The sequence below is a fragment of the Dipodomys ordii genome, unplaced genomic scaffold (assembly GCF_000151885.1).
Source record: "Dipodomys ordii isolate 6190 unplaced genomic scaffold, Dord_2.0 Scaffold182, whole genome shotgun sequence".
In the NCBI taxonomy this organism is placed as follows: domain Eukaryota; kingdom Metazoa; phylum Chordata; class Mammalia; order Rodentia; family Heteromyidae; genus Dipodomys; species Dipodomys ordii.
Genome location: NW_012267398.1, coordinates 2,807,964 through 2,830,369, shown reverse-complemented (window position 1 = coordinate 2,830,369; position 22,406 = coordinate 2,807,964). Strand labels below are relative to the sequence as shown.

Here is a 22,406-nt window from a genome sequence, read left to right as displayed (position 1 = left end):
GAATTTTGAGTGACTTAGTAACAAGTAGGTACATACAGATCAGGAGTGGATAACCTGTTTATCTGTTGCTGCTCATTGTGATATTTCTAACATTATTCTCAGGCTATATAAAATTACCAATACTGGTAGATGCTTCTGTTTGTCTCATAGTATACTAAATAATTTCAAAGGCCTATAACAACCAGGCTGTGTGATTTCCCCCTACCCCACCCTGGTTTAAATGAATATTGTTTCTTTTCTCTATTTGAAAGTGTACATGGAATTAGAATTTACTTTCCTGTTTTGTTTCACAGAATAATCCTTTTGCCTTTGGGCTTCTACAGTTACAATGAGATTTATATAAAGATTCTTTGGTTGTGAAAGCATTAGTGATTATCTCTGTATATTGCCTTTTTACATTTTGGGGAGATTCATTATAGACGGAGTAGGACCATCATTTTTCATGTTCTTTTAGAGCCTGTGTTTTATTTTTAAAAGGAAAAAGAAAAGAATAAAGGAACAAGAAAAATATTTTCTTTTTCTTTTTTTTTTTTTTTGGTCGGTAGTGGGGCTTGAACTCTGGGCTTGGGCGCTGTCCCTACGCTCGTCAGCTCAAGGTGAGCGCTCTACCGCTTGAGCTACAGCACCTCTTCCAGTTTTTTAGTTGTTAATTGGAGATAAGAGTCTCACTGATTTTTTTTTTTTTTGGGGCCTGGACTGGCTTTGAACCGTGATCCTCAGATCTCAGTCTCCTCAGTAGCTAGGATTACAAGTGTGAGCCACTGGCGCCAAGCTAGAAAAATCTAGTTATTTCCTCATCTCTACCTCCGTTTATTTTCAGCTATATCTGATCTGCTGCTTAATTGATTTATTCTTCCTCCCTCTTTCCTCTCCTTCCTCCTCCCTCCCCTCTCCCATCTCTTCCCCTTCCTTCCTCCCCCTCCTTCCCTTCTTCTTCTTCCTCTTCCTCCTCCTCTTCCTCCCTCCTTCATCATTGCTTGTCTTGGGGCTTCAACTCATGGTGCTATCCCTGAGCTTTTGTGGTCAAGGCTAGCACTCTACCACGTGTGCCACAGCTCCACTTCTTGGCTTTTTGGTATTTAATTGGAGATAAGAGTCTCATGAACTTTCCTGCCTGGGCTGGCTTTGAACCACGGTCCTCAGAGCTCAACCTCCTAAATAGCTAAGACTACAGACTTTCATTGCTTACTATTTATTTAGTCAGTCTGTTGTGGGGCTTGAACTCAGGGCCTAGGCTGAATACTTTTTAAAAATCGGTTTGTGATCATTTTTGGTGGAATATACCACATATTGGTAATTTTATCAACATTTCGCATTTCCAGGGAAATTGTAATTCATGCAGGAAAACATCTTGAATATAGTGATCAGTGCTAAAAATGTTAGTCAATTTATGGTTCATTGCTAGAATGATTTTTACATCTTTTAGTGCTTGAAAAGGATCAGAATACTACTATTCATGTCAAATGAAAATGATATAAAATTCAACTTGATGGGCATAAGTAAAATTGCACTGGAGCCATGTTCATTTATTCATTGTATTTGGCTGGTTTTATGCTACCATAAAGGGTTTTGGACAGTTAAGTTAAATGCAGAAAGACTTGTCTGACCAACAAAACCTGAAATATTTATTATCTGGCCATTTACAGAAAAAAGCTGTTCTCTGTATATTCTTTGTAGTGATGTCCAGTGTTTTGGAGCAGATGGGGGACCGCTGACATAATATGAATCAGAATATCAATTCCAAACTTGCTAAGAACTATTTCACTTCATAAGATGGTTGTGAGGTTTATGTCAGACTGTAGTTTATATAATGCATAACACTAGCAGTCTTCCACAGTAGCTACATTAGCAGCATTATATGCAATTATTGCATGTAAGTTTATAGGATATAATTGACTTCTGTTATGCCCATGTTTATAGTGAGTTTTCTAATGTGATTGGTTTGTGCTAATCCATCTGTTCACAATAGTTCTGTTTTTTCAGGGAGAGGATTTTTGTTTTTATTTTTTTCCCCTGGGCCTAGGGCTTGAACTCAAGGCCTAGACTCTGTTCCTGACCCTCTCTTTGCTCAGGGCTAGTGCTCTACCACTTAGGCCACAGTGCCACTTCTGCTCACGGACTTTCCTGCCTGGGCTTGCTTTGAATCACAATCCTCAGATTTCAGCTTCCTGAGTAGCTAGGATTACAGGCGTTAGCCACTGCTGCCTGGTGAGAGGATATCTTTTTTCAAATTTCTTTATTGAGCTTAAGTGATTATATAAATTTCAACAGTATTGTGGGATAGTGATGCTTAATTAAAGTCACAAGCACATTTTAACCTTCACAAGGCGAATTGTCATTGTCATGATCTATAAAGCTTATGAACTCTACAAACTTTGACAATACAACTATTTCTTTCAGATCGGGTGGTAAGTACATTTCTTAGCTTTGCTTAGTGTCAGCTGTTTCCTCTTTCCCTCATCCCTCCCTCCCATCACTGCCCTTGAGTTGCTTAGGTCACTGTCATCAATGTCTAGTGCCGCTGATGAGCCCCTCTGATTCTGTCTAGCTTTCCTCATATGTGCACATGTATCTACCCTGTAGGGTCAAGAATATAAAGTCATCTAAAAACCATGTGACCAATTAAGAAGAGGCGCTTTGTTTCTTGAGTCCTGTTTACTTTGTCACGTGCAAGAGAACATTTTTTAATTATCTTTTGGTGATACTAGGGTTCACACTCTGCCTTGTACTTACTAAGCAGTCTACTATTTGAATCTCATCTTTTTGCTTTTTTTTGTTTTCTTCAGATAGGGCCTTGGGCCTTGGACCTTTCCTCCTACTCGTGGCCTTCCAAGTTGGTGGGATTATAGGCATGTACCGCCTTGCTTGGCTCAAATTTAGATCTTTTTTTTTTTTTTTTGCCAGTCTTGAACTCAGGCCTGGCCACTGTCCCTGAGCTTCTTTTGCTCAAGGCTACCACTCTACCACTTGAGCCACAGTACCACTTCCAGCCTCTTCTGTTTATGTGATACTGAAGAATCAAACCCAGGGCTTTATGCATGCTAGGCAAGCACTCTACCACTGAGCCACATTCCCAGTCCCTCAAATTGAAATCTTAATATCGCGGCCTCCTGGATCGCTGTATTGCAGGCAAGCACCACCCACTTTGTTTGGCATTTGAGACAAGGTTTCAATCAATATGTAGCTCAGGTTTACTACCTTGAACTTGCATTCCTTCTAGTATAGCCTCCTGAGTGCTAAAGTTCATGCATTACTTGGAAAATTGTTTTATGCTGAGGAAGAAGGGCAGATTAACTGTGCTTTTTCAAGGATTTTTATACATCATCTGAGTTTTATGAATATAGGAGTACTCTAAATCTTGACTTACTTGTACTTTTTTTTTTGTGTGCCAGTTATGGGGCTTGAACTCTGGGTCTGGGCATTGTCCCTCAGTTCTTCAGCTCAAGGTTAGCACTCTACCACTTGAGCCACAGCGCCACTTTTGGCTTTTTCTGCTTATGTAGTGCTGAGGAATCAAACCCAGGGCCTCATGCATGCAAAGCAAGTACTCTACCACTGATCCACCTTCCCAGCCCTTACTTGTACTTTTTTTCTTTCCCAAATCAGTAATTTGGTGTAGATGATCAATTTAGGACAAAAATGTCATGAAAAGGAAAAACTATTTGGAGAGTTTGCCAACTGTCTAAAATAGTTTGTGTTGTATTTTAATTATGCATTTGCCTATGAATTTTCTGGCAGCTGGAATTGTGTTTTACAATTTTGTACTTGGAAATCTGTACAAATTTACGTTGAATGATTCTTTTATAGAGTGACATTTTCCTGTGCTATGTGTCAAGTGTAACATAGAAACTTTTTCTTTTTTTTTTTGTCGGTCGTGGGGCTTGAACTCTGGGCCTGGGCGCTGTCCCTCAGCTCTTCAGCTCAAGGCGAGCGCTCTACCACTTGAGCTACAGCGCCACTTCCATAGAAACCTTTTCTAAAGGAACTTGACAAAATAATAAGTGCTATCTTTGATGACATACATAGTTACTTGAAGAAGCTGGAGCAACTGGTTGTTTATTGCTGACTAAAGTTATCTAGCCTATAGACAACCTAAAGGCAACAGAAGTAATTAAATTTTTTTTTTCATGTATCCTCCTTTTTTTGGCCAGTCCTGGGGCTTGAACTCAGGGTCTGGGCACTGTCCCTGAGCTGCATTTGTTCAATGATAGCACTCTACCACTTGAACTATAGCGCCCCTTCCAGGTTTTTCTGTTTATGTGGTACTGAGGAATTGAATCCATGCATGCTAGGCAAGCCTTCTACCACTGAGCCAAATTCCCAGCCCCTCACGTATTCTCTTGTTCTGTTAATAGGTTGAGGTTTGTCTATGGCTGTGCTGTCTTTTTTCTTTTTTGGTCGGTCGTGGGCCTTGAACTCTGGGCCTAGGCATTGTCCCTCAGCTCTTCAGCTCAAGGCGAGCACTCTACCACTTGAGCCACAGTACCACTTCCGGTTTTCTAGTGGTTAATTGGAGATGAGTCTCTCGGACTTTGCTGCCTGGGTTGGTTTTAAAGCACTATCCTCAGATCTCAGGCTCCTGAGTAGCTAGGATTACAGGTCTGAGCCACCGGTGCCTGGCTCCAAATGCTTTCTTAAAAAGAAAATTTGAAATCCCAGTTCTTTAATTAAAAGCACTTGAGTTAACTATATTGGGATAAGTAAATTTGGCTTAAACAATTTTAAGATAAAAAATTAGCACAAAGGACTTTTTAGTGTAAGTACATTGATTTTTGAGATGTTCTGTATCCTATTGTTTTTGAGTTTTTATTGGAATAACTTTTTTTTTTTGGGTGGGGGGTCCGGTCGTGGGGCCTGAACTCTGGGCCTGGGCGCTGTCCCTCAACTCTTCAGCTCAAGGCTAGCGCTCTACCACTTGAGCCACAGCGCCACTTCCGGCTTTTTTTTTCTTTTTGCTTATGTGGTGCTGAGGAATCAAACCCAGGGCCTCGAGCATGCAAGGCAAGAGCTCTACCACTGAGCCACCTTCCCAGCCCGGAATAACATTTTTTTTTTGCCTCATTTTGCTGAAAATCGGCAATATTTATACAAGGAATACTAAAAAATTCCTCATATTGAAAGGGAAGCATAGGCTTGGGAGCCAGACCAGTCTTTGGCCCAATCCAGTTACTAGTTTGCACATGATATTTTTGGTTTTTCAGTTCAATTTGCACACTATACTTTCCCTTTTTCAGTTTATCAACAAAGGGGATAGAGATTTTTGAAAAGAACTGAATTGGGAAATTTGAGGGTTTTCTTTTATTTTTTTTGGGGGGGGTCTGGTAGTGGAGCCTGAACTCTGGGCCTGGGCGCTGTCCCTCAGCTCTTCAGCTCAAGGCTAGTGCACTACCACTTGAGCCACAGCACCACTTCCGGCTTTTTTCTTTTTGCTTATGTGGTGCTGAGGGATCGAACCCAGGGTCTCATGCATGCAAGGCAAGTGCTCTACCACTGAGCCAACTTCCCAGCCCAAATTTGAGGGTTTTCTATCTGTTATTCAACAAGGTCAAGTAATCTGCTCTCTGAGGCACAATAGCTGGATCTCAATCTGAACAATTAGTGAAATGTATAAAGAAAGAGGTAAAATCAGATATGACATAATTAGCATAATGAATTCTCATAGTAAGTAGCCAGTAAATGCTAGTTTCAATAATCTATATGTAGGTAAAATAATATGATTAGTGGGTATTTTGTTTAGTGTTTTGTTTACACAGTAATATTACTTCTATATAAAAAGATAACTAAATGCGAAAGTGAGTGTATTCTCTTATTTAGGAAAATGAAAGTGATAATCGCATTGTCTATATTCCCTATAGTTCCTGTTTTCCACTGTTTCTCTTGACCTATTTTGCTATGAGCCTGGTTGAAGAATGTGTATTGCATATAAAAATTAGGACTTAAGGGCTGGGAAGGTGGCTCAGTGGTAGAGCGCTTGCCTTGCATGCATGAGGCCCTGGGTTCGATTCCTCAGCACCACATAAGCAAAAAGAAAAAAGCCAGAAGTGGCGCTGTGGCTCAAGTGGTAGAGCACTAGCCTTGAGCTGAAGAGCTGAGGGACAGCGCCCAGGCCCAGAGTTCAGGCCCCACACTGGACCCAAAAAAAAAAAATTAGGACTTAGTTCATCACATCAGATGAGTTTTAGAGTAGCCACACATTTGCTTTTGCTAGTGCAGATTCTTGGGTCCTTCTCAAGAGTATTGAATCAGAAGAAAATGGAAGATAACACTTGGCTTAGTAAATCATCCAGGTGATTGTGGTATGTGCTAAAATTTGAGAACTACTACCTTAATCCACCTAGAAATTGAAATGGTTAGCAAAACATTACACTTCCGTCTAATTCAGATTTATTTACAGTCTGTAATCCTAATCTATACTTCAAGTTGTTTATATAGCCCTTTGTGCTTGTTTCATGTATCCAGAACTCCCATTTTTGCCTCTATAACTTTGGAAGTCCATTGGAAATGTAGCTTCTCAGCATAGGAAAACAGCGCAGAATTTCAATTTGACTCTCTGGATTTTCTGTCCCGATAGTCTCACAAATCAGAAGAGATGAAGAAGAGAAAATGATAAGCAGGGTGTCAAAATAGATATTTTTGGATGAACGAAGACAAGAACTATATTGGGTAATGAACTCTCAGGAGACTTGTTTAGTGGAAGGTACATTTTGAGGTATTGTGAGGGTTCTGTGGGAAGACAGAGGGTCTTATTTGTGAAGAACCAGGGGTCCTGTTATACCGTGAGATCCTCAAGATGATTGTAATGGGTTTATGACAACGTGTATACCGATGAAGCGTTACCTCACTTTCTGTGTTTATACAGAAACTTTCACACAGGAGACACATATAGAGGCTGGGTGAGATGGCTCATGTTTGTAATGCTAGTACTTGGGAGTTAGTTAGGGTAGGGTCTTGGCTTGAGGATAGCCTGCCAGAGGAAAGGTAGCAAGACCTCAGCAAATGAGCTGGGTGTGGTGCTGTACATCTGTACTCCCAGGTTTGTGGTGGGCTATTGGTAGAAACCACTGACTTGAAAACTGGCCCTGGACAAAGTATGGAGAGCCTACCAAGAAAACAGCTGAAACAAAAATGGCTAAAGGCGAGACTGAGTCTAGCAAGCTCAAGGCCCTGAGTTCAAACCCTGGTACTGCCAAAAAAGAAGACATAAGATAAGAACTTGATGCTACATTTGGCAATACTACCCTGCATAGTAGTAAGGCCTATCAAGCTATGTAAATGCTTATATTTTTAACTGTCTAGAGAAAGCTAGCCTAAAATCCACTATCCTTATCTTTTCAAATATCTTTGCAAACATTGACATTAAAAGAAAAATCCCATATTCCTTCAAATTTGCATTATCAAATAGTACATTTAAATTACTCTCAGATGTGCACCACTGCTGTCTCCATACATTCTTACTTGGTTTTTAAATGAATTTTCAAATCATTGTTAATAAATATCATATTATGGTGTTTATTTACTCTAACATTTATGGATCTTTTTACAGTTAAATCGTCCGTCTGAATTTGTTGATAATTCTGGTGATTACATCTTGAAGACATATGTAAAACGAAACAAGGCTGAAAGTTTTAAAACTTTGAAAGGCAACCCAATTGGACTTAACATGTTGAGCAGCAATAAGAAATTGAGGTATAGGCACTTACCACACTTCCTACAGAAAATATAAAGCTAATAGGCCCACTCTGTAGCCTTTGTTTTGAATTTTCCACTTATAACAAGGAGGTAGAATAGTTCCAATATGTGGATTTTGCAGTGATTTTTGAGTTCCAAATAAAACATACTGCAAAAAAATAAAATGTTGGTAGGCTGACCTCTTGTGTAGTTGCTTTCAAAAAAAGAGGAAAGTCTCAGTCCCTAGTTTTAATAACGGAAGTAGAAAGCATAGGGTAGGGTGATCTTGACTCAGAAAATGCTAATTCAGATGATCTCAACAAGAGACTTGTGTTTTTCTTTATATCATCTAGATATAGCCCACGATTCCTGTTGGCTATCATTCTAAATTACTGATGCTGTGGGATTGGGCTGTCCGTAACAACACAAATAGGGCTGAGACATCAATATTTGATTGCTGCTCTATTTGTAAATCCACTGGTATGATCTATAAATGTTAAATAACTTGAATTAGTGGCATTATCATAAGTAGGATTTAGAACTCTTAGTTTCTACTTGGATTAGAAACATTTGAAAGATGAATTCAGGAAGTAGATAATTAGTGAACAGTTTTACAGTGTAAATTGAATTTATCTGTTTTGTTTTTTTAAGTGGTAAAGGTTATTTCTGTATGTGTTCAGATGTTAAAGGATTTAATTTGTCAGTGTGTATGTAATTTTTTCCCTATTCAAGTTATTCTTTGTTTATTGGCTCTGCAGTGAAAATACACAAACTGCATCATTATGTTCTGGAACAGTAGTTCATGGTAGACGTTTTCATCATGCTCATGTACAGATACCAGTAGTAAAAACCGCAGCCCAAAGGTAAGGATTCTATGTCTCCTTGTAGAGTATATTCAGACACTCTTTAATAGGGATTTCTACTTCAAAAATAACTTTCCTCCTTTGTGTTACTTTACTGTTGTCACTTTATATAAAAAGCTATATCTCTGAAATCACTCATGCTCTGATGATTTTATTATTTTCTGTTTGCATTTTTCACATTCTGTAAGTAAGAATAAAACTTTTATTGGCTTTATAAGGTTTATTAAATTTCATGGTACCAAATGACATGGTTAAATATTTGAGAAATTGTTGATTTTAGCAGTTTCATACAAATTTAGAGATTCCTATTGATCTTGAAAGCACTGTAATAGGAAATGTTTTTGAGGAATTCAGAATTACTTGGGAAGTTGATTTTCCTTCTTAGTTTAAAATTTTTAAGCTTCAGCAGTTAGTCTGTTGATTATAAATACTTTTTTATAACTGGTAAGATTTAATTTTTGATAACCTTTTATGTGCTATATTCTTCACTTTTAAGAATGTCAATCTAGGTCAGTATTCATTAAGACAGTATCATTTGAACCTTTGGAGCCCACACGTTTATGTAGATTTTCAATAACATAAGATACTTGAAATTTAAAATTTAAATTTCCTTCATACTTTTAAGATTTGTTTTTTTTTCTATAAAGAAACCTTTCTCTTGTTTACATGTTACTTTATCAGTTTCCATGTGATATTTTAAAAGAAATTTAGTTTAAAATAAAGGAAGGCATTACTGCACATAACACGAATGTGCTAACCATAATGCACAGTACAAACAAATCAAGCTCTTGGATCTACCTGTGGCACAAGCTACAGTGTAGATTGAAAGTAATTTGAGGAAGGTAGGGAAGGAAAGAAGGAAGGGAAGGAGGGAGGGAGGAGAAAGAAAGAAGACACTGTTCATACACAAGTCAACTGAAAGTATAATCAAGTTAACTGATGTATTTTATAACCAGTTATTAGATTAATACTGCTTTTGAAGTTTTCTGTAGTTTGAATTATTTACAGTGACTTACTCATTTTTATTTTCCTGTTAGAACATTTGAAAAATGATTACAGTCTGAAAATTAGGTTGTGTTTTATTTCATTTCCAAGTTTCACCACCTATTATAGCTTCTAATGCGTATCATTGTTCATCTACATTAACATTTAGATTTATTCTATAAGAGCTAATGTTTATTGGTAAAATAGTGAATAGTGTTCCTTAAGAAATAACAATAAGATGTATGTGTAATCCTTACATTTAGAAAGTTACGCTAAGAACATCATGTCTTTGAGACCAGTCTGGGACTATATAGTAATACCTTGTCTCTGAAAAGAAAAAAAATGAGGAAATGAAATAATAAAACCTTTATATTCAAAGGTAATTTCAGGTGAAAATACTTGGCAAGGATTACTGGGAGCAGTAAAGGAAACTGGAATCAAATAAGCAGGGCAGATTTGTCTGTCTTTTATTCTGGGTATAAATGAACATTTCTTATTCCAGCTATGGTTTAATTGTCATTAAAAAGATTTTGAAGTTCAGAGATATGTTTTTTTCAGTTTTCTTCAAAAATACGTGGTTTTTAAGCTGTGAAACAGGCATAGATGAGAAGTAGGATATTTGAAGATGAACATGTATGATGCAGTCCCTGCTCTTGGAGCTCAGGTTTAATTAGGGTAGAGATAGGTAAGCAGTGATTACATGGTAAGTTCAATAGTAGAGATATATGTAAGAATATTACAGAACAGTGAAGAAGTCACAAGACAGGATGTATTAAAGGGCTTTTGAGCCGGGTGCTGGTGGCTTATGCCTATAATTGTAGCTACACCAGAGGCTGAGATCTGAGGATCATGGTTTGAAGTTAACCCGGGCAACGAAGTCCATGAGACTTTTAAATGAACTACCAGAAAACCGGAAGTGGAACTTTGGCTAGCCTTGAGCGAAAAAGCTCAGGGACAGCACTCCGCCCTTAGTTCAATTCCCCCATGACCAACCAAAATAAAAGAGAGCTTTTGAGTGTCCTAGTTAAAAGAGGACATTCTGTGTCTTTAAAAGCACATCGTGTTCAAAGCCACTGAGGAAAACTTAAGATAGTTGCCTCCAAACAGTTGGCACTACTATGAACCTCAAAGGGAAACACAATAGCTTCCCTACATTTTCTTTTTTTCTGACTTTAAAATTTAAAGTGATGCTTCCAGTTTGGTAACTCACAGAACATTCTTCTTGGGGTGAGTAGTATAGCCTTGTTTTAAAGTGAGTCATAATTGCATGCTGAGTGATTTAAGTTAAGAAAACAAATACTACATACCTTTTTAATCAGAAAGAGGCATGTGAAAATTGTTAAAATATCCCATTTATTTATCATGAGAGAGAAATACGATTTCAATTAGTTTTCTTAGACTCTCTTCTTAAATATTTGACCATGCCTTTTCAAGAATTTTTCAGAATTCTACATATCCTTTTCCTGTTAAACAATACATATGAGATTGCTTATATTAAATTAGTTTGTGTATTGACAAACAAGATTTAAAACATAGTATGTAGTGTATACGAATGTCTTTAAAACAAATTGATCCTATTATAGTTTTGCATTATTGACTATAGTTACTACAACTACAATGACATCAATGAGGTCTTGCCTCTTACATTTTTTTCTTTTTATGTTTTAAGCAATCAGGACCGAAAAGAAAGGTAAGCTTAATATTCATAAAACTAGAGCATGAGTATAGAAGTAAAGCATCAGATTGTTTATATGATTTGAAAAATATCCATTTAATTAGCATTCACAATAAAGCTTATTTTATGAAAGGAAATGTAATGGTGCAGTATGATATTTGACTGATATTTTATGTATGGTTTTGTTTTAGCATTAATTTCTAATTGCCTTTAGAAAAAAGTCTCTTATTCCAGACTAGGGTAGTGGTATTTACCTATAAGACTTGCAGCCCATCTCAACAAACAAGCTTAGTGTAAATTTGTATGCCTATAACCCCAGCAAGTTGGAAGATACATTAGTAAGCTCCAAAGCTAATCCTGGGCAAGACCCTGTCTGAAAAGTGAGTGAAACATAAGAAGCACTGGGGATATGGCTTAAGTGGTGGAGCTCCTAGAATATACAAGGCCCTGAATTAAGCCTCAGTACTGCCAATAAAACTTCCTGCAAAACAAAACTTTCAACTCACTGTGATGGTGCACCCCTGTAATCCTAGCATTCAGGAGCAGCAGGAGAATCATGAGTTTGAGGCCAGCCTGGACTACATAGTGAGCTCAAGGCCAGTCTATGCTACACAGTGATACCTTGTCTCAAAAAAGAACAAAAACCTTTTATACTTTTGTGGTAATACTCCTAATTTCAGTATGGAAGAGGAATAGAATTTAGCACCGTAAGCTTGGAACTAAAACTTTCTTTTTTTTTTGGTCAGTCATGGGGCCTGAACTCTCGGCCTGGGCGCTGTCCCTCAGCTCTTCAGCTCAAGGCTAGCGCTCTACCACTTGAGCCACAGTACCCACTTCTGGCTTTTTCTGCTTATATGGGGCTGAGGAATCGAACCCAGGGCCTCATGCATGCAAGGCGAGCACTCTACCACTGAGCTACCTTCCCAGCCCCGAACTAAAACTTTTAAACATCAAATGTTTTCTATTTTGGCCCCCCAAAAATTGTAGTAGAATTTCATGATCAGCTCTCTATTCTGTCAGTATTTTTTCCATTTAGAAAACATTTTTAAGTGGAGTTCAAATGTTAAACTGCTAGCCTTTAACAAGAAAACTCAGGGACAGTGCCCAGGTCCTGAGTTCAAGCTCCAGAAGCCACTGGTCCATGCCTGTAATCCTAGCTACTCAAGGCTGAGATTTGAGGATAGTTTGAAACCAGCCCAGGCAAGAAAGTCTGTGAAACTCTTACCTCTAATTAACCACCAAAAAGCTGGAAGTGGAGCTATGGCTCAAGTAGTAGAGTGCCAGCTTTGAGCAAAAAAGATCAGTGCCCAGGCCCCGAGTTCAAGTTCAAGCCCAAAACAGTACAGTACATTAATATTATACGTACATATATATGTATGTATATGCATCAACATACAAGATTTCATTTTATCCATAAATGCATACAGTGTACCTTTTTCAGACACACCATCTCCCTGGTTCTCGTTTCTTCCCTTTTTAAGAACACCAGCAGCCAGTGTTTCTTGAGTAATTTGAATTAACATAAATGACATGGACAAAATGATTTTTAAGAATACACGTTTTGGTCAATAGTGAAATGATTGTAATTGTTCTAAACTAAGTATCTCTAAGAGCTCCCCCTTCACCCCCCCCCCCCACCTCCAATGACAGATAAGTAAAGAAGTGAGTCTGCTTATCTATTTATCATACTTTCCTGAGATACCAAAAGTAGTTTTGTTGACACCACCTTATAACTCCCAAGCAGTTAAAGGCCCTTAAAGCAATACCTTCCCCTGATTGGTGAGTATAGAAGAAGGGAATTCCTATAATTTTATTTCACTTCATAAGAATCATGAAAAAGATATGTTTTCTTGTCAGTTTTTCTCTTTCAATAAGTCATTACTTCTTGTCAGATACATATCAATCATTTTATATCATCTTAATTTTTGACTAGCAGAGACTACCTTTATAGCAAGGCTATAACAAAACATTTAAAATAAAATTGCTAGTAATGGGCATTAAATATATGCAGTCACATGTTTCATCCAAATAATTATTTACCTGTATGTTACAGTTTTAGGTACTGTTACATTCTCAGAATATTAGATCTTAGATAACTTTCTCTTTCACAGTAACCTTAGTGAGTGTATGTGATTCTTTCCCACTGCTTTTACCGCTTATGCATATTTCTGTACTAGTAGCTTATTCATGGATACATTGAGCAAATATTTACATGCCTAAATGTGCCAGGTATGCTGCAAGTATCAGACAGAAATCCTTAACTCTGGTAGCTTGCAGAAAAGGCCAGAAAACAGATAGTTAATTAACTAGCATAGACCACAGGCTCATTTTTTGCTATGCAATGAATTAATAATCTTTGCCCAACTTTAAAGGAAAAGTTGGGACAAGTGAGATAATTATATATTGACTGCACTGTAATAAAAGTAAGATTACTGAAAATAAGTCGTTATAGCATTGAAATTTTTTCATAAAGATTAACTCTAGAGAATGTAAAACTCTTAGATGTATAGGCACAATGTTTTAAAAAGACCCTGTATCACATACACCTGAGTACTCCGCAACTTACTTATTGTTAGGACTAATTTAACTCAGGTCCTTTGGATCCTTCTGTTAAATTACTTTGTTTCTCTCTTTCCACTGGTTTGTGCTAGGAACCTAATACTTTGCACATGCAATACCTTGCATAAGTCTGCTGGTGAGCTGTATCCCCAGGCCTATTTTGAATTTTTCAAAAGTTAAACTAAGAAGAACCTTTGTGTTATTAACAGATTTTACTTGGTAGTTTTTTATTTATGTGTTTTCCTCCTCCTAAGTAATAAACGACATCTTTTTTTCTGATCTCTAATGAGTCATCTCTTATCTTACCACATATCTTGTACATAATAAACTGTGAATCTCTGAAATGAATTGCTTATAGAAATACAGTTAATGTAATGAAAGCAAGGAAGTTGTAAAATGTTAATTTGCCCTTGGTTTTTCCATTTGCATATAATAAGGGACATATTGATATATGTTGTAAACTTAAAACCCATTTTAAAAAACCATACAAATAATATACTAAGTTTAGAGTCTGCTAACTTAGAAAAACTGCTGCCAGTTTTCTTTTTATGAGTAATCTTAATAATGTAAATAAACCAGTTTTTTTGAGGGTATTGAGTCTTGAAGTTAGGGCTTTACATTGCTGCTTTGCTCTTTGACTCAAGGCTGTAGCCTTACCACTTCAGCCATAATTCCTCTAAAATTCTTCCCTGGCTCATGAACAGATGAATTGTGAATGCAGTTTTGTGCTTGTTCCAGCACCCTAGAATATATAATCTGGTATTTGAATTGCTTATTTTCTTTCTTTGCCCTCTCCCTGGATGAGGAATATAATGACCCATTATAAAATTAAGCTCAAACTGGGCACTGATGGCTCATCATGCCTGTCATCCTAGCTATTCAGGAGGCTGAGATCTGAGGATCACAGTTCAAAACCAGCTCGGGCAGGGAACTCTGTGAGACTCTTTATCTCCAATAAACCACTCAGAAAACTGGAAATGGTGCTAAGGCTCAAGTGGTAGAGTGCTAGCCTTGAGCTGAAGAGCTGAAGAACAGCATCTAGGCCCAGAGTTCAAGCTCCACAACTAGACCCTCCCCCCCCAAAAAAAAAGCACATAGTAGTTATTTTAATTTAGGATATACTTTCATTATTCTTATTATAAAGAATGTTTCATATTTTAGAGAATTTTGAAACAAAAACAGTACAAAAGTGAAAAGGATCAAATCAAAACAGGAAATACAAGAGTTGTTTACTATCAGGGTGAGTTTGAAGATGGAGTGTGGTTCTGCACAATACATCCCAGCCACGCAGGTCTGAGATGGGAAGGTTGTAGTTCAAGACAGGCTGAGCAATAGATGGAGAACCCCATCTCCAAAAAGAGAAAAGTATAGCTAGAGATTATAGTTTATAAAAAGCACCAAAGAATTGAATGTTATTACATTGTTGCAGTTCATTTCTTTATCTTTTTTTCAATATACCTTTAAATATATTTAATACTATGTGTAGTCATAATGAAAATACAGCTCTGTTCTGAATTTTCACCTAATAAAGAAGACCTAAACATTTACCTGTATCATTAAATTGGCTTCTAGGAAAACTTTTAATAACCTCATAGAAGTTTATCTTACAAATAAATATAACTTACCCATTTCCCATTTCTGGTTTTCTTTTTTATTTTGGGTCCAGTCTTGGGGCCTGAACTCTGGGCCTGGGCGCTGTCCCTCAGCTCTTCAGCTCAAGGCTAGCACTCTACCACTTGAGCCATAGCGCCACTTCCAGCTTTTTTCTTTTTGCTTATGTGGTGCTTGGGAATCGAACCCAGGGTCTCAGGAGGCTTGCAAGGCAAGCGCTCTACCACTGAGCCACCTTCCCAGCCCTATTTCTGGTTTTCTTTACTATCATATAAAATAGATTCATGCAACAACATTGCATAAAAATCTTTTAACTGCATCTCTTAGAAAAATCTCTGACAAAAGGATTCGTTGAGCTAGCCTACAAATGTTTCAGTAAGTACTGCTAAATTTTTATAGGGAAACCAGTACTGTAAATTACTGCCTCAAGGTATCTGAAGATTAAATTACATTCAGATGATACTTTCATTCTTGGAATTATAAGAGAGTTGTCTGAAATTTTAAAAATAAAAAGAATTCATCAAGGTAACAGTCAAGGATACTAAAAGCACTTTCACATCTAGTCAGTTGAAGTATGTATGTAAAGACAAATTTCTTGCACAGTAGTACCTAAAATTAAGTAAATTCACTTACTCATGTATAAAGAACCAAATTATGATGCATGTATATGTTATTTAAGTCATTTTTCTTTAAAGTAGAATTAATATATTAAAATCTGCGGGGGAGTTATTAAAGAAATTTGAGTATTTGATTTTAAAACTGATTTGAAAGCATAAATACATGACAAAGAGTTTCCTTTGGAAAAGAAAAACTGGACCAGACACTGGAGGCTTATGCCTGTTATAAAAAATATCTGGAGACAAGAGAGATATATCGGCTATATAAAATCTACTGTGAAAAAAATTGAGATTAAACATGGTAATACTAGGAAAAAACTATAAGTATTGTAAGATAGTAAACAGACTAGAGTATCTTTTATACTCAACTTCCTGTCACCCCTTTCTGTCAATAAGTCAGAGTAAGTCTACAAATGTTTTCAAGTCCATGAATAATGGCATGTGTACTTCAGCTGATGATATGGTAGTTGGGCAGAGTAGCCAGTGGTTTGGTTTTGGACAGCATTGCCATCCTTGTGTGGATTTTGTGTATTGACCTGATGGCTTTGCCTCTGAGCTAGTGCAAGACCTTGAGTGTTGTTGTTTTTTTTTTGGGGGGGGGGGGAAGGGGTCCGGTCTTGGGCCTGAACTCTGGGCCTGGGTACTCACTGTCCCTCAGCTCTTCAGCTCAAGGCTAGCGCTCTTACCACTTGAGCCACAGCGCCACTTCCGGCTTATTTTCTTTTTGCTTATATGGTGTTGAGGGATCGAACCCAGGGCCTCATGCATACAAGGCAAGTGCTCTACCACTGAGCCACCTTCCCAGCCTGACCTTGAGTGTTTTAAACCTCAGTATTGTCAAAATAAAACTCAGGTTCTGGCTTTCAGACAATCACTTTCTAATGAAAGAACCATGGAAAAATGCTGATTCTGGGGACCTGATAAAAGCACAAATTGACTTATGCCAGAAGCCCAGCAATTAAAAGGGTGAATGCTTCAGAAGCAGCATGTGTATGAAAACTTGAAGTGATTCAGGAATGATTGGAATGTGACCTACAAACTAGTATTCTATATTTTATGAATGTTGTTACATTTTCCTGTAGTTAATTAAAAAACCAACAACAAAAAGGATAGGTAAGCATACAGGAGCCAACTAAAAGAACTCCCAAGGGATCTACTAAATTAGATTCTAATCATGTAAGTAAAGTAAATGTTATACTGCTATATATAAATCATGTATTAAATCTGGTGCTGGTGACCCATGTTTGTAATCCTAGCTACCTAAAACACTGAGTTCTGAGGATGCTATTCAAAGTCAGCCGGGGAAGAAAATTATGAGATTCTTTTCTCCAATTAATTACCAAGAAGGAAACTGTGGCCCAAGTGTCAGAGTGCTAGTCTTGAGCAAAAAAAGAAGCAGCTCAGGGATAGTGCCAAGGCCCTGAGTCCAAGCCCTAACAATGACACCAAAAAAAGAAAAAAAATGTATTTTATTAGTTTAGCTATCTCAAACAATTTTAGACTAATACTGGATTTGCAAATGAAGTGTAACAAGCTACATAAAATGAACCGGAGACACAGTAAAGTTCTTTTCCTTAGAGAAGAATTTCATAGTAATGATACTCCCCTCTTCAGACACTCAAGCTTGATGACCCTCAGTCTTTTTCAGTGTGGGCTGGTCTTGTTGCCCAGCAGAGTATGGAAAGAAAAAAAAATAGTTATGCAAGAGATGAATCTGGTAAAGATTACCTTAAGCAAGAAACTAAATTTATTATCAGGGAAAAGTGATATTGATACCATGTACCCCAACTGATATAAGAAGGGAAGTTTACCTCTGGAGTTTTACCCCAGACGCACAACGTCAATCTAATCCTGAGAAAACAGACTGGGGAAGAGAACAAACGTGGTCACCTAATGAATACAGGTGCCCTGAATTAGATCCTGGAAGACAAAACAGGCACTATTGGAATAGCTGAGACAATCCAAATAATGTTGAAAGTTTCACTAGGAATAACTGTTCCAATAATTATTCTTAGGTTTTGTTTTTGTGGCAATACTGGAGGTAGAGCCTAGGGTCTTGCCCTCGGCACACAGGTACTTTCCCACTTGAATCAAGCCCTCAACCCTTGATTTATATGTGTGTGTGCGTGTGTGTGTGTGTATATATATATATATACACACACACACACACGCACATATACATATATGTATGTATATATACAAAGTGTACTTTCCCACTTGAATCAAGCCCTCAGCCCTTGATTTATATGTATGTATATATACATACGTATGTATATATATATATGTGTGTGTGTTACTATCTGTCTTTTGTTTTGTGATTTGGTGCCGGTACTGGAGTAGGGCCTAGCTGCTATCTGTGAGATTTTTTTTTTGGCACAACCTGGCACTCCACCATTTGAGTCATGCATCCACTTTCAGCTTCTTTGGATGTTAAATTGGAGTTAAGAGTCTCCTGGGCATTCCCGCTCCAGGCTGGCTTCAAACAACAGTCTTCAGATCTCAGCTTCCAGAGTAGCTGTGATTACATGGTGTCCTAATCTAGGCTGCTGTGCATTCAGGTATTAACATTAGGACAAGGAACGCGAGGGAATTACTAAGTGTCTTCACAACTGTTTTGCAAACTTAAAATTCCTTCAAAATTAAGTTTACTAGGAAAACTTATTAAACCTTGGACCTTAGTAAACCTTGAACAAAGAGGCCCTTTGATATTAACAATTCTGGGTCTGGGTGTGTGATTCAAGTGCTCTCTGGGAAGCATAACATCCTGAATCCAAATCCCATCAGTGGGGAAGAAAATTATGGATAGAGATTTTACAATAAATTTTATGCATCTTACAAAATCTTAGGTTCATAAAGTGGGGCTTCTAAAAGATCTAACAAAACAAACACTAAGAAGCAGCAAACTCTACCTGCCTACAAAGAAAGATGAGATGAGAAGAAAACTTGCCTGGTTCTGCTTGATTTGCTACTGAAAAGTAAGACCATAGGTTTGAACTTCATACCAGTTGGGAGTTTCAAATTTCTTTTTGTAAGAATGAATGTATCGATTGCCAGGTATTGGTGGCTAACGCCTGTAAACCTACCTACTCAGGAGGCTGATATCTGAGTGTCACAGTTGGAAGCCAGCCCAGGTAGGAAAGTCCATGAGTTTCTGATCTTTAGTCAATCACCAAAAAGCTGGAAGAGCTGTAGCTCAAGTGGTAGAGCACTAGCCTTGAGCAAAAAAGCTCAGGGATGGTGTGCATACCCTGGGTTCAAGTCCCAGGACTGGCACAAGAAAAAAAAAAAAGAATCATCAAACTAAGATGCTAACATAGATTAAAGTGATAGAGGGAATGTGGACATATGTGTACATATGTGGAAATGTTAACGGAATCCCATTGGGCCACTAATTGTGCTCATATTTAAAAATACACTTTTAGAAAAGATTATTTAACAAAATTAAATTTAGAACTGTATTTTAGGCCAGGTGTTGTTGTACACATCTGTCCGTAGTATTGACTGAAGGGAAACTGAGGCAAAGGATTAAATAGTCATGGCTAGCTCTTGTCTCCAAAAGCAAAAGAAAACAATATTTTAGAGACAAGATAGTTTATAACTAGAAAGTTAATTATTTTATAAATCATATACTTCAAGTTATAGTAAAAGTCCTATGTTCTTGCTTTAAAGTGAAGGTATATTTCTGCATTTTGTTCGTTGTGTCTTTTTTCTAATTTTTTAATGGCAGGTACTAGTTGTACATAGGAATTCCATTTGATGTTTCCCTATGTGCTTACTGTGTATCCCAATTAAACCCATTCCTCCAACTCTCCATTATCTTCCCCACCTTCGGGAAGAATTTCACTAGGTTTTATTTTATCTTCATGTTTGTAGAATCCTTGACAATATTTCCCTACCTTTACCTTGTTCTTTGCCCTTCCCCATCCTGCTTGCATCAACCCATCTATTTCACATTCTTGACAGTTTTTTTTAGGACTAGATTGTGCAAATTAGAACATGCGATATTTGACTTTCTTAGCCTGGCTTATTTTGTTTAACATAATCTCTAGTTCTACCTATTTTCTTGCAAGTGATATAATTTCATTATTTATAACTTAATAATGCTTATGTGTATACTAATTTTTTCTTGCCCATTTATTGGTTCATGGTTTTAAAACAACACTTAATTTTTTTCTATTTTTATGAAAGAACAGGAAAACTGGCTGTAAAGCCTGAAAATAGGGACAGATTTACATAATTATTAATATTATTGTTACATAATTATTGATATTACATTAATATTACAGTACACGATAAGATTATGGATATCATGTGATGTTTTCACTGTGTTGATCCTTATTAGCAATATATGGCTCAGTGTACTGTATCAAATTGATAATAACAGTTCATTCTAGTTTATTTTAATTAATCACTGTGTATGCAAATATGATTTACTATTTCAGATTATTTATATCAGTTATTTTTACTGAATAATCCAGTGCTTTTGGCTTGCCCCAGTGTAAGTAATTAGCAAGTTTGAAATAAAAATAGAAATTTTTTTCCCCCAAATTTTTTATTGTGATTAAGTGGTTACATAATTTCCCAAATTTCACAGTATTGTGGGATAGTGATGCTTAGTTAAAGTCACAAACACATTCTAACTTTCATGGAGCAAATTGTCTATCATGGTCTATAACAAAATAGAAATCTTTTATTTCCAGACCTTGTGTCATTCTGTGTGAAAGAATTGCTTTCCTTGTTGCGTTGTCCACATTTTAAGAATGTGCAAGACAGTTAGTATTGTGTTCACATTGGTAATATTTTATGTCAGATTCAGTTTCTGTGTACAAAGTTGGACATTTTTTCCAGAATATAGAGTTATAAAAATTAGGGTTTGTAAAGCAATTATTTGATTTAAACAAAAGTATTGCATTATATGTATGTAATTCTTCAGTGGACAATGGGAAGACTATAAGAATATATAATTTGTTTTAGTCCTAATACAGTATAGTTAAAAACTGAAAGCATGTTTCCTTTTTTAGAGCATCATTACTCCCATGACAACATGACACATTCTCAACATTATAACGTGCACCCTTGTAAATCTTCAGATCTTGGCAGGGTGGAAATTGCTCACTTGTACCAGATGTTGCTCACCTCATCAACACTGGTACAGTATGCCAGGATTCTGTTTCTGGCATTGACATTTAATAATTTTATTACTATGGACGAGTTAATTGTTTTTATTGTGCCTCATCATCAAATACTTTATAACATCATTTGGAATAGAAGATCAAATAGATAATAGATACAAAACACTTGGAACAGTACCTGGCACATCAACTCAAATGTTTGCTAACTGCTGTTACAGATAGACCATGATCATCACTCTTTTCATTTTCTTTCTCATTTTTTGGTGGTACTGGAGTTTGAACTTACGGTCTTGTGCTTTTAAGGCAGGTGCTCTACCATTTGGTCTATATTCCCAGCTGTGTCATTGTTATATTTTGTTTTCATTTTAAGTGCTTTTGAGTTTCACAATGTAGGAATATGCCCTGAAAATATTGATTACCAGTGTGAATTGATTTATAACTAATAGGGTAGCCTCTTTTTAATCACCTGATTACAGAGGTCTAGTATTAGTAGATCTTACTAACAGTCAGAAAGTATGTTAAGTATGGTAACTCCTGTAGTTTATTATATACTTTATTGTATACTGTTCCACAGCTAGTTACAGGATTTCTGTTTCACGTAATTACAAGGATTATTATTTAAATTGGTTGTATGTTGGGCTGCATCTAGTGATGCATGCATAGAATCCCAGCATCTGATAGGCTTAGGTAGGAGGATCTCAAGTTCAAGGCCACCTTTGGTGTATAGTAATTGTGTCAAAAAAATTTTAAAAACCTGTGAAAGTAGGTTAATATTTAAGGCAGGTGTACTTATTTCCCTCTCATAATGTCATATGACAATTAAAATACTTGTTCCACAGTTGCTAATTTTATACATGGCATTTTGTTTTAGTGATTTTGTCATTGTTCTCAAGATCAGTGTTTTTACTTAACATTTCTTAATTGATCTGTTTCTAAAACTAAAGACATTTATAGTAAACTGGACAAATTTAACAATATTGTAGTGTGTAATTCCTTATCCAAAATGTATAACTTTTAATGTTTTTCTTAAAGGTGAGTTTTAGAAAAATTGTACAGGTTTGTACATTTGAGGGATATATAGCACTTTGTAAAGTGATTATTTTGAAAGCTAGATGTATCTAGGGTTTGTAGTTCCACTTAGTTGGGAAGCTGAGGCAAGAGGATTGCTTGAGTTCAGGAGTTTGAGGCTGTAGTGAGACATGAATCTCTAAAAATAAAAGATCATTAAATTTAATTGAACTGATTACTTTGAAAGGACACTAATTTCAATGTATCAAATACTTATTCAACAATCTGC

The 22,406-nt window shown here is 36.7% G+C and overlaps 1 protein-coding gene across 1 annotated transcript in view; it reads left to right on the top strand.

Moving 5' to 3' along the window:
• The window catches only part of Senp6 (SUMO1/sentrin specific peptidase 6), a 77,889-nt gene that overhangs the window by 5,095 nt on the left and 50,388 nt on the right, over nt 1–22,406 (top strand). The window contains exons 4-6 of the mRNA XM_013034101.1: nt 7,544–7,686; nt 8,427–8,531; nt 11,185–11,205. Of these exons, the coding sequence (XP_012889555.1) occupies nt 7,544–7,686; nt 8,427–8,531; nt 11,185–11,205 (269 nt within the window). The remainder of the gene's footprint in view (nt 1–7,543; nt 7,687–8,426; nt 8,532–11,184; nt 11,206–22,406) is intronic.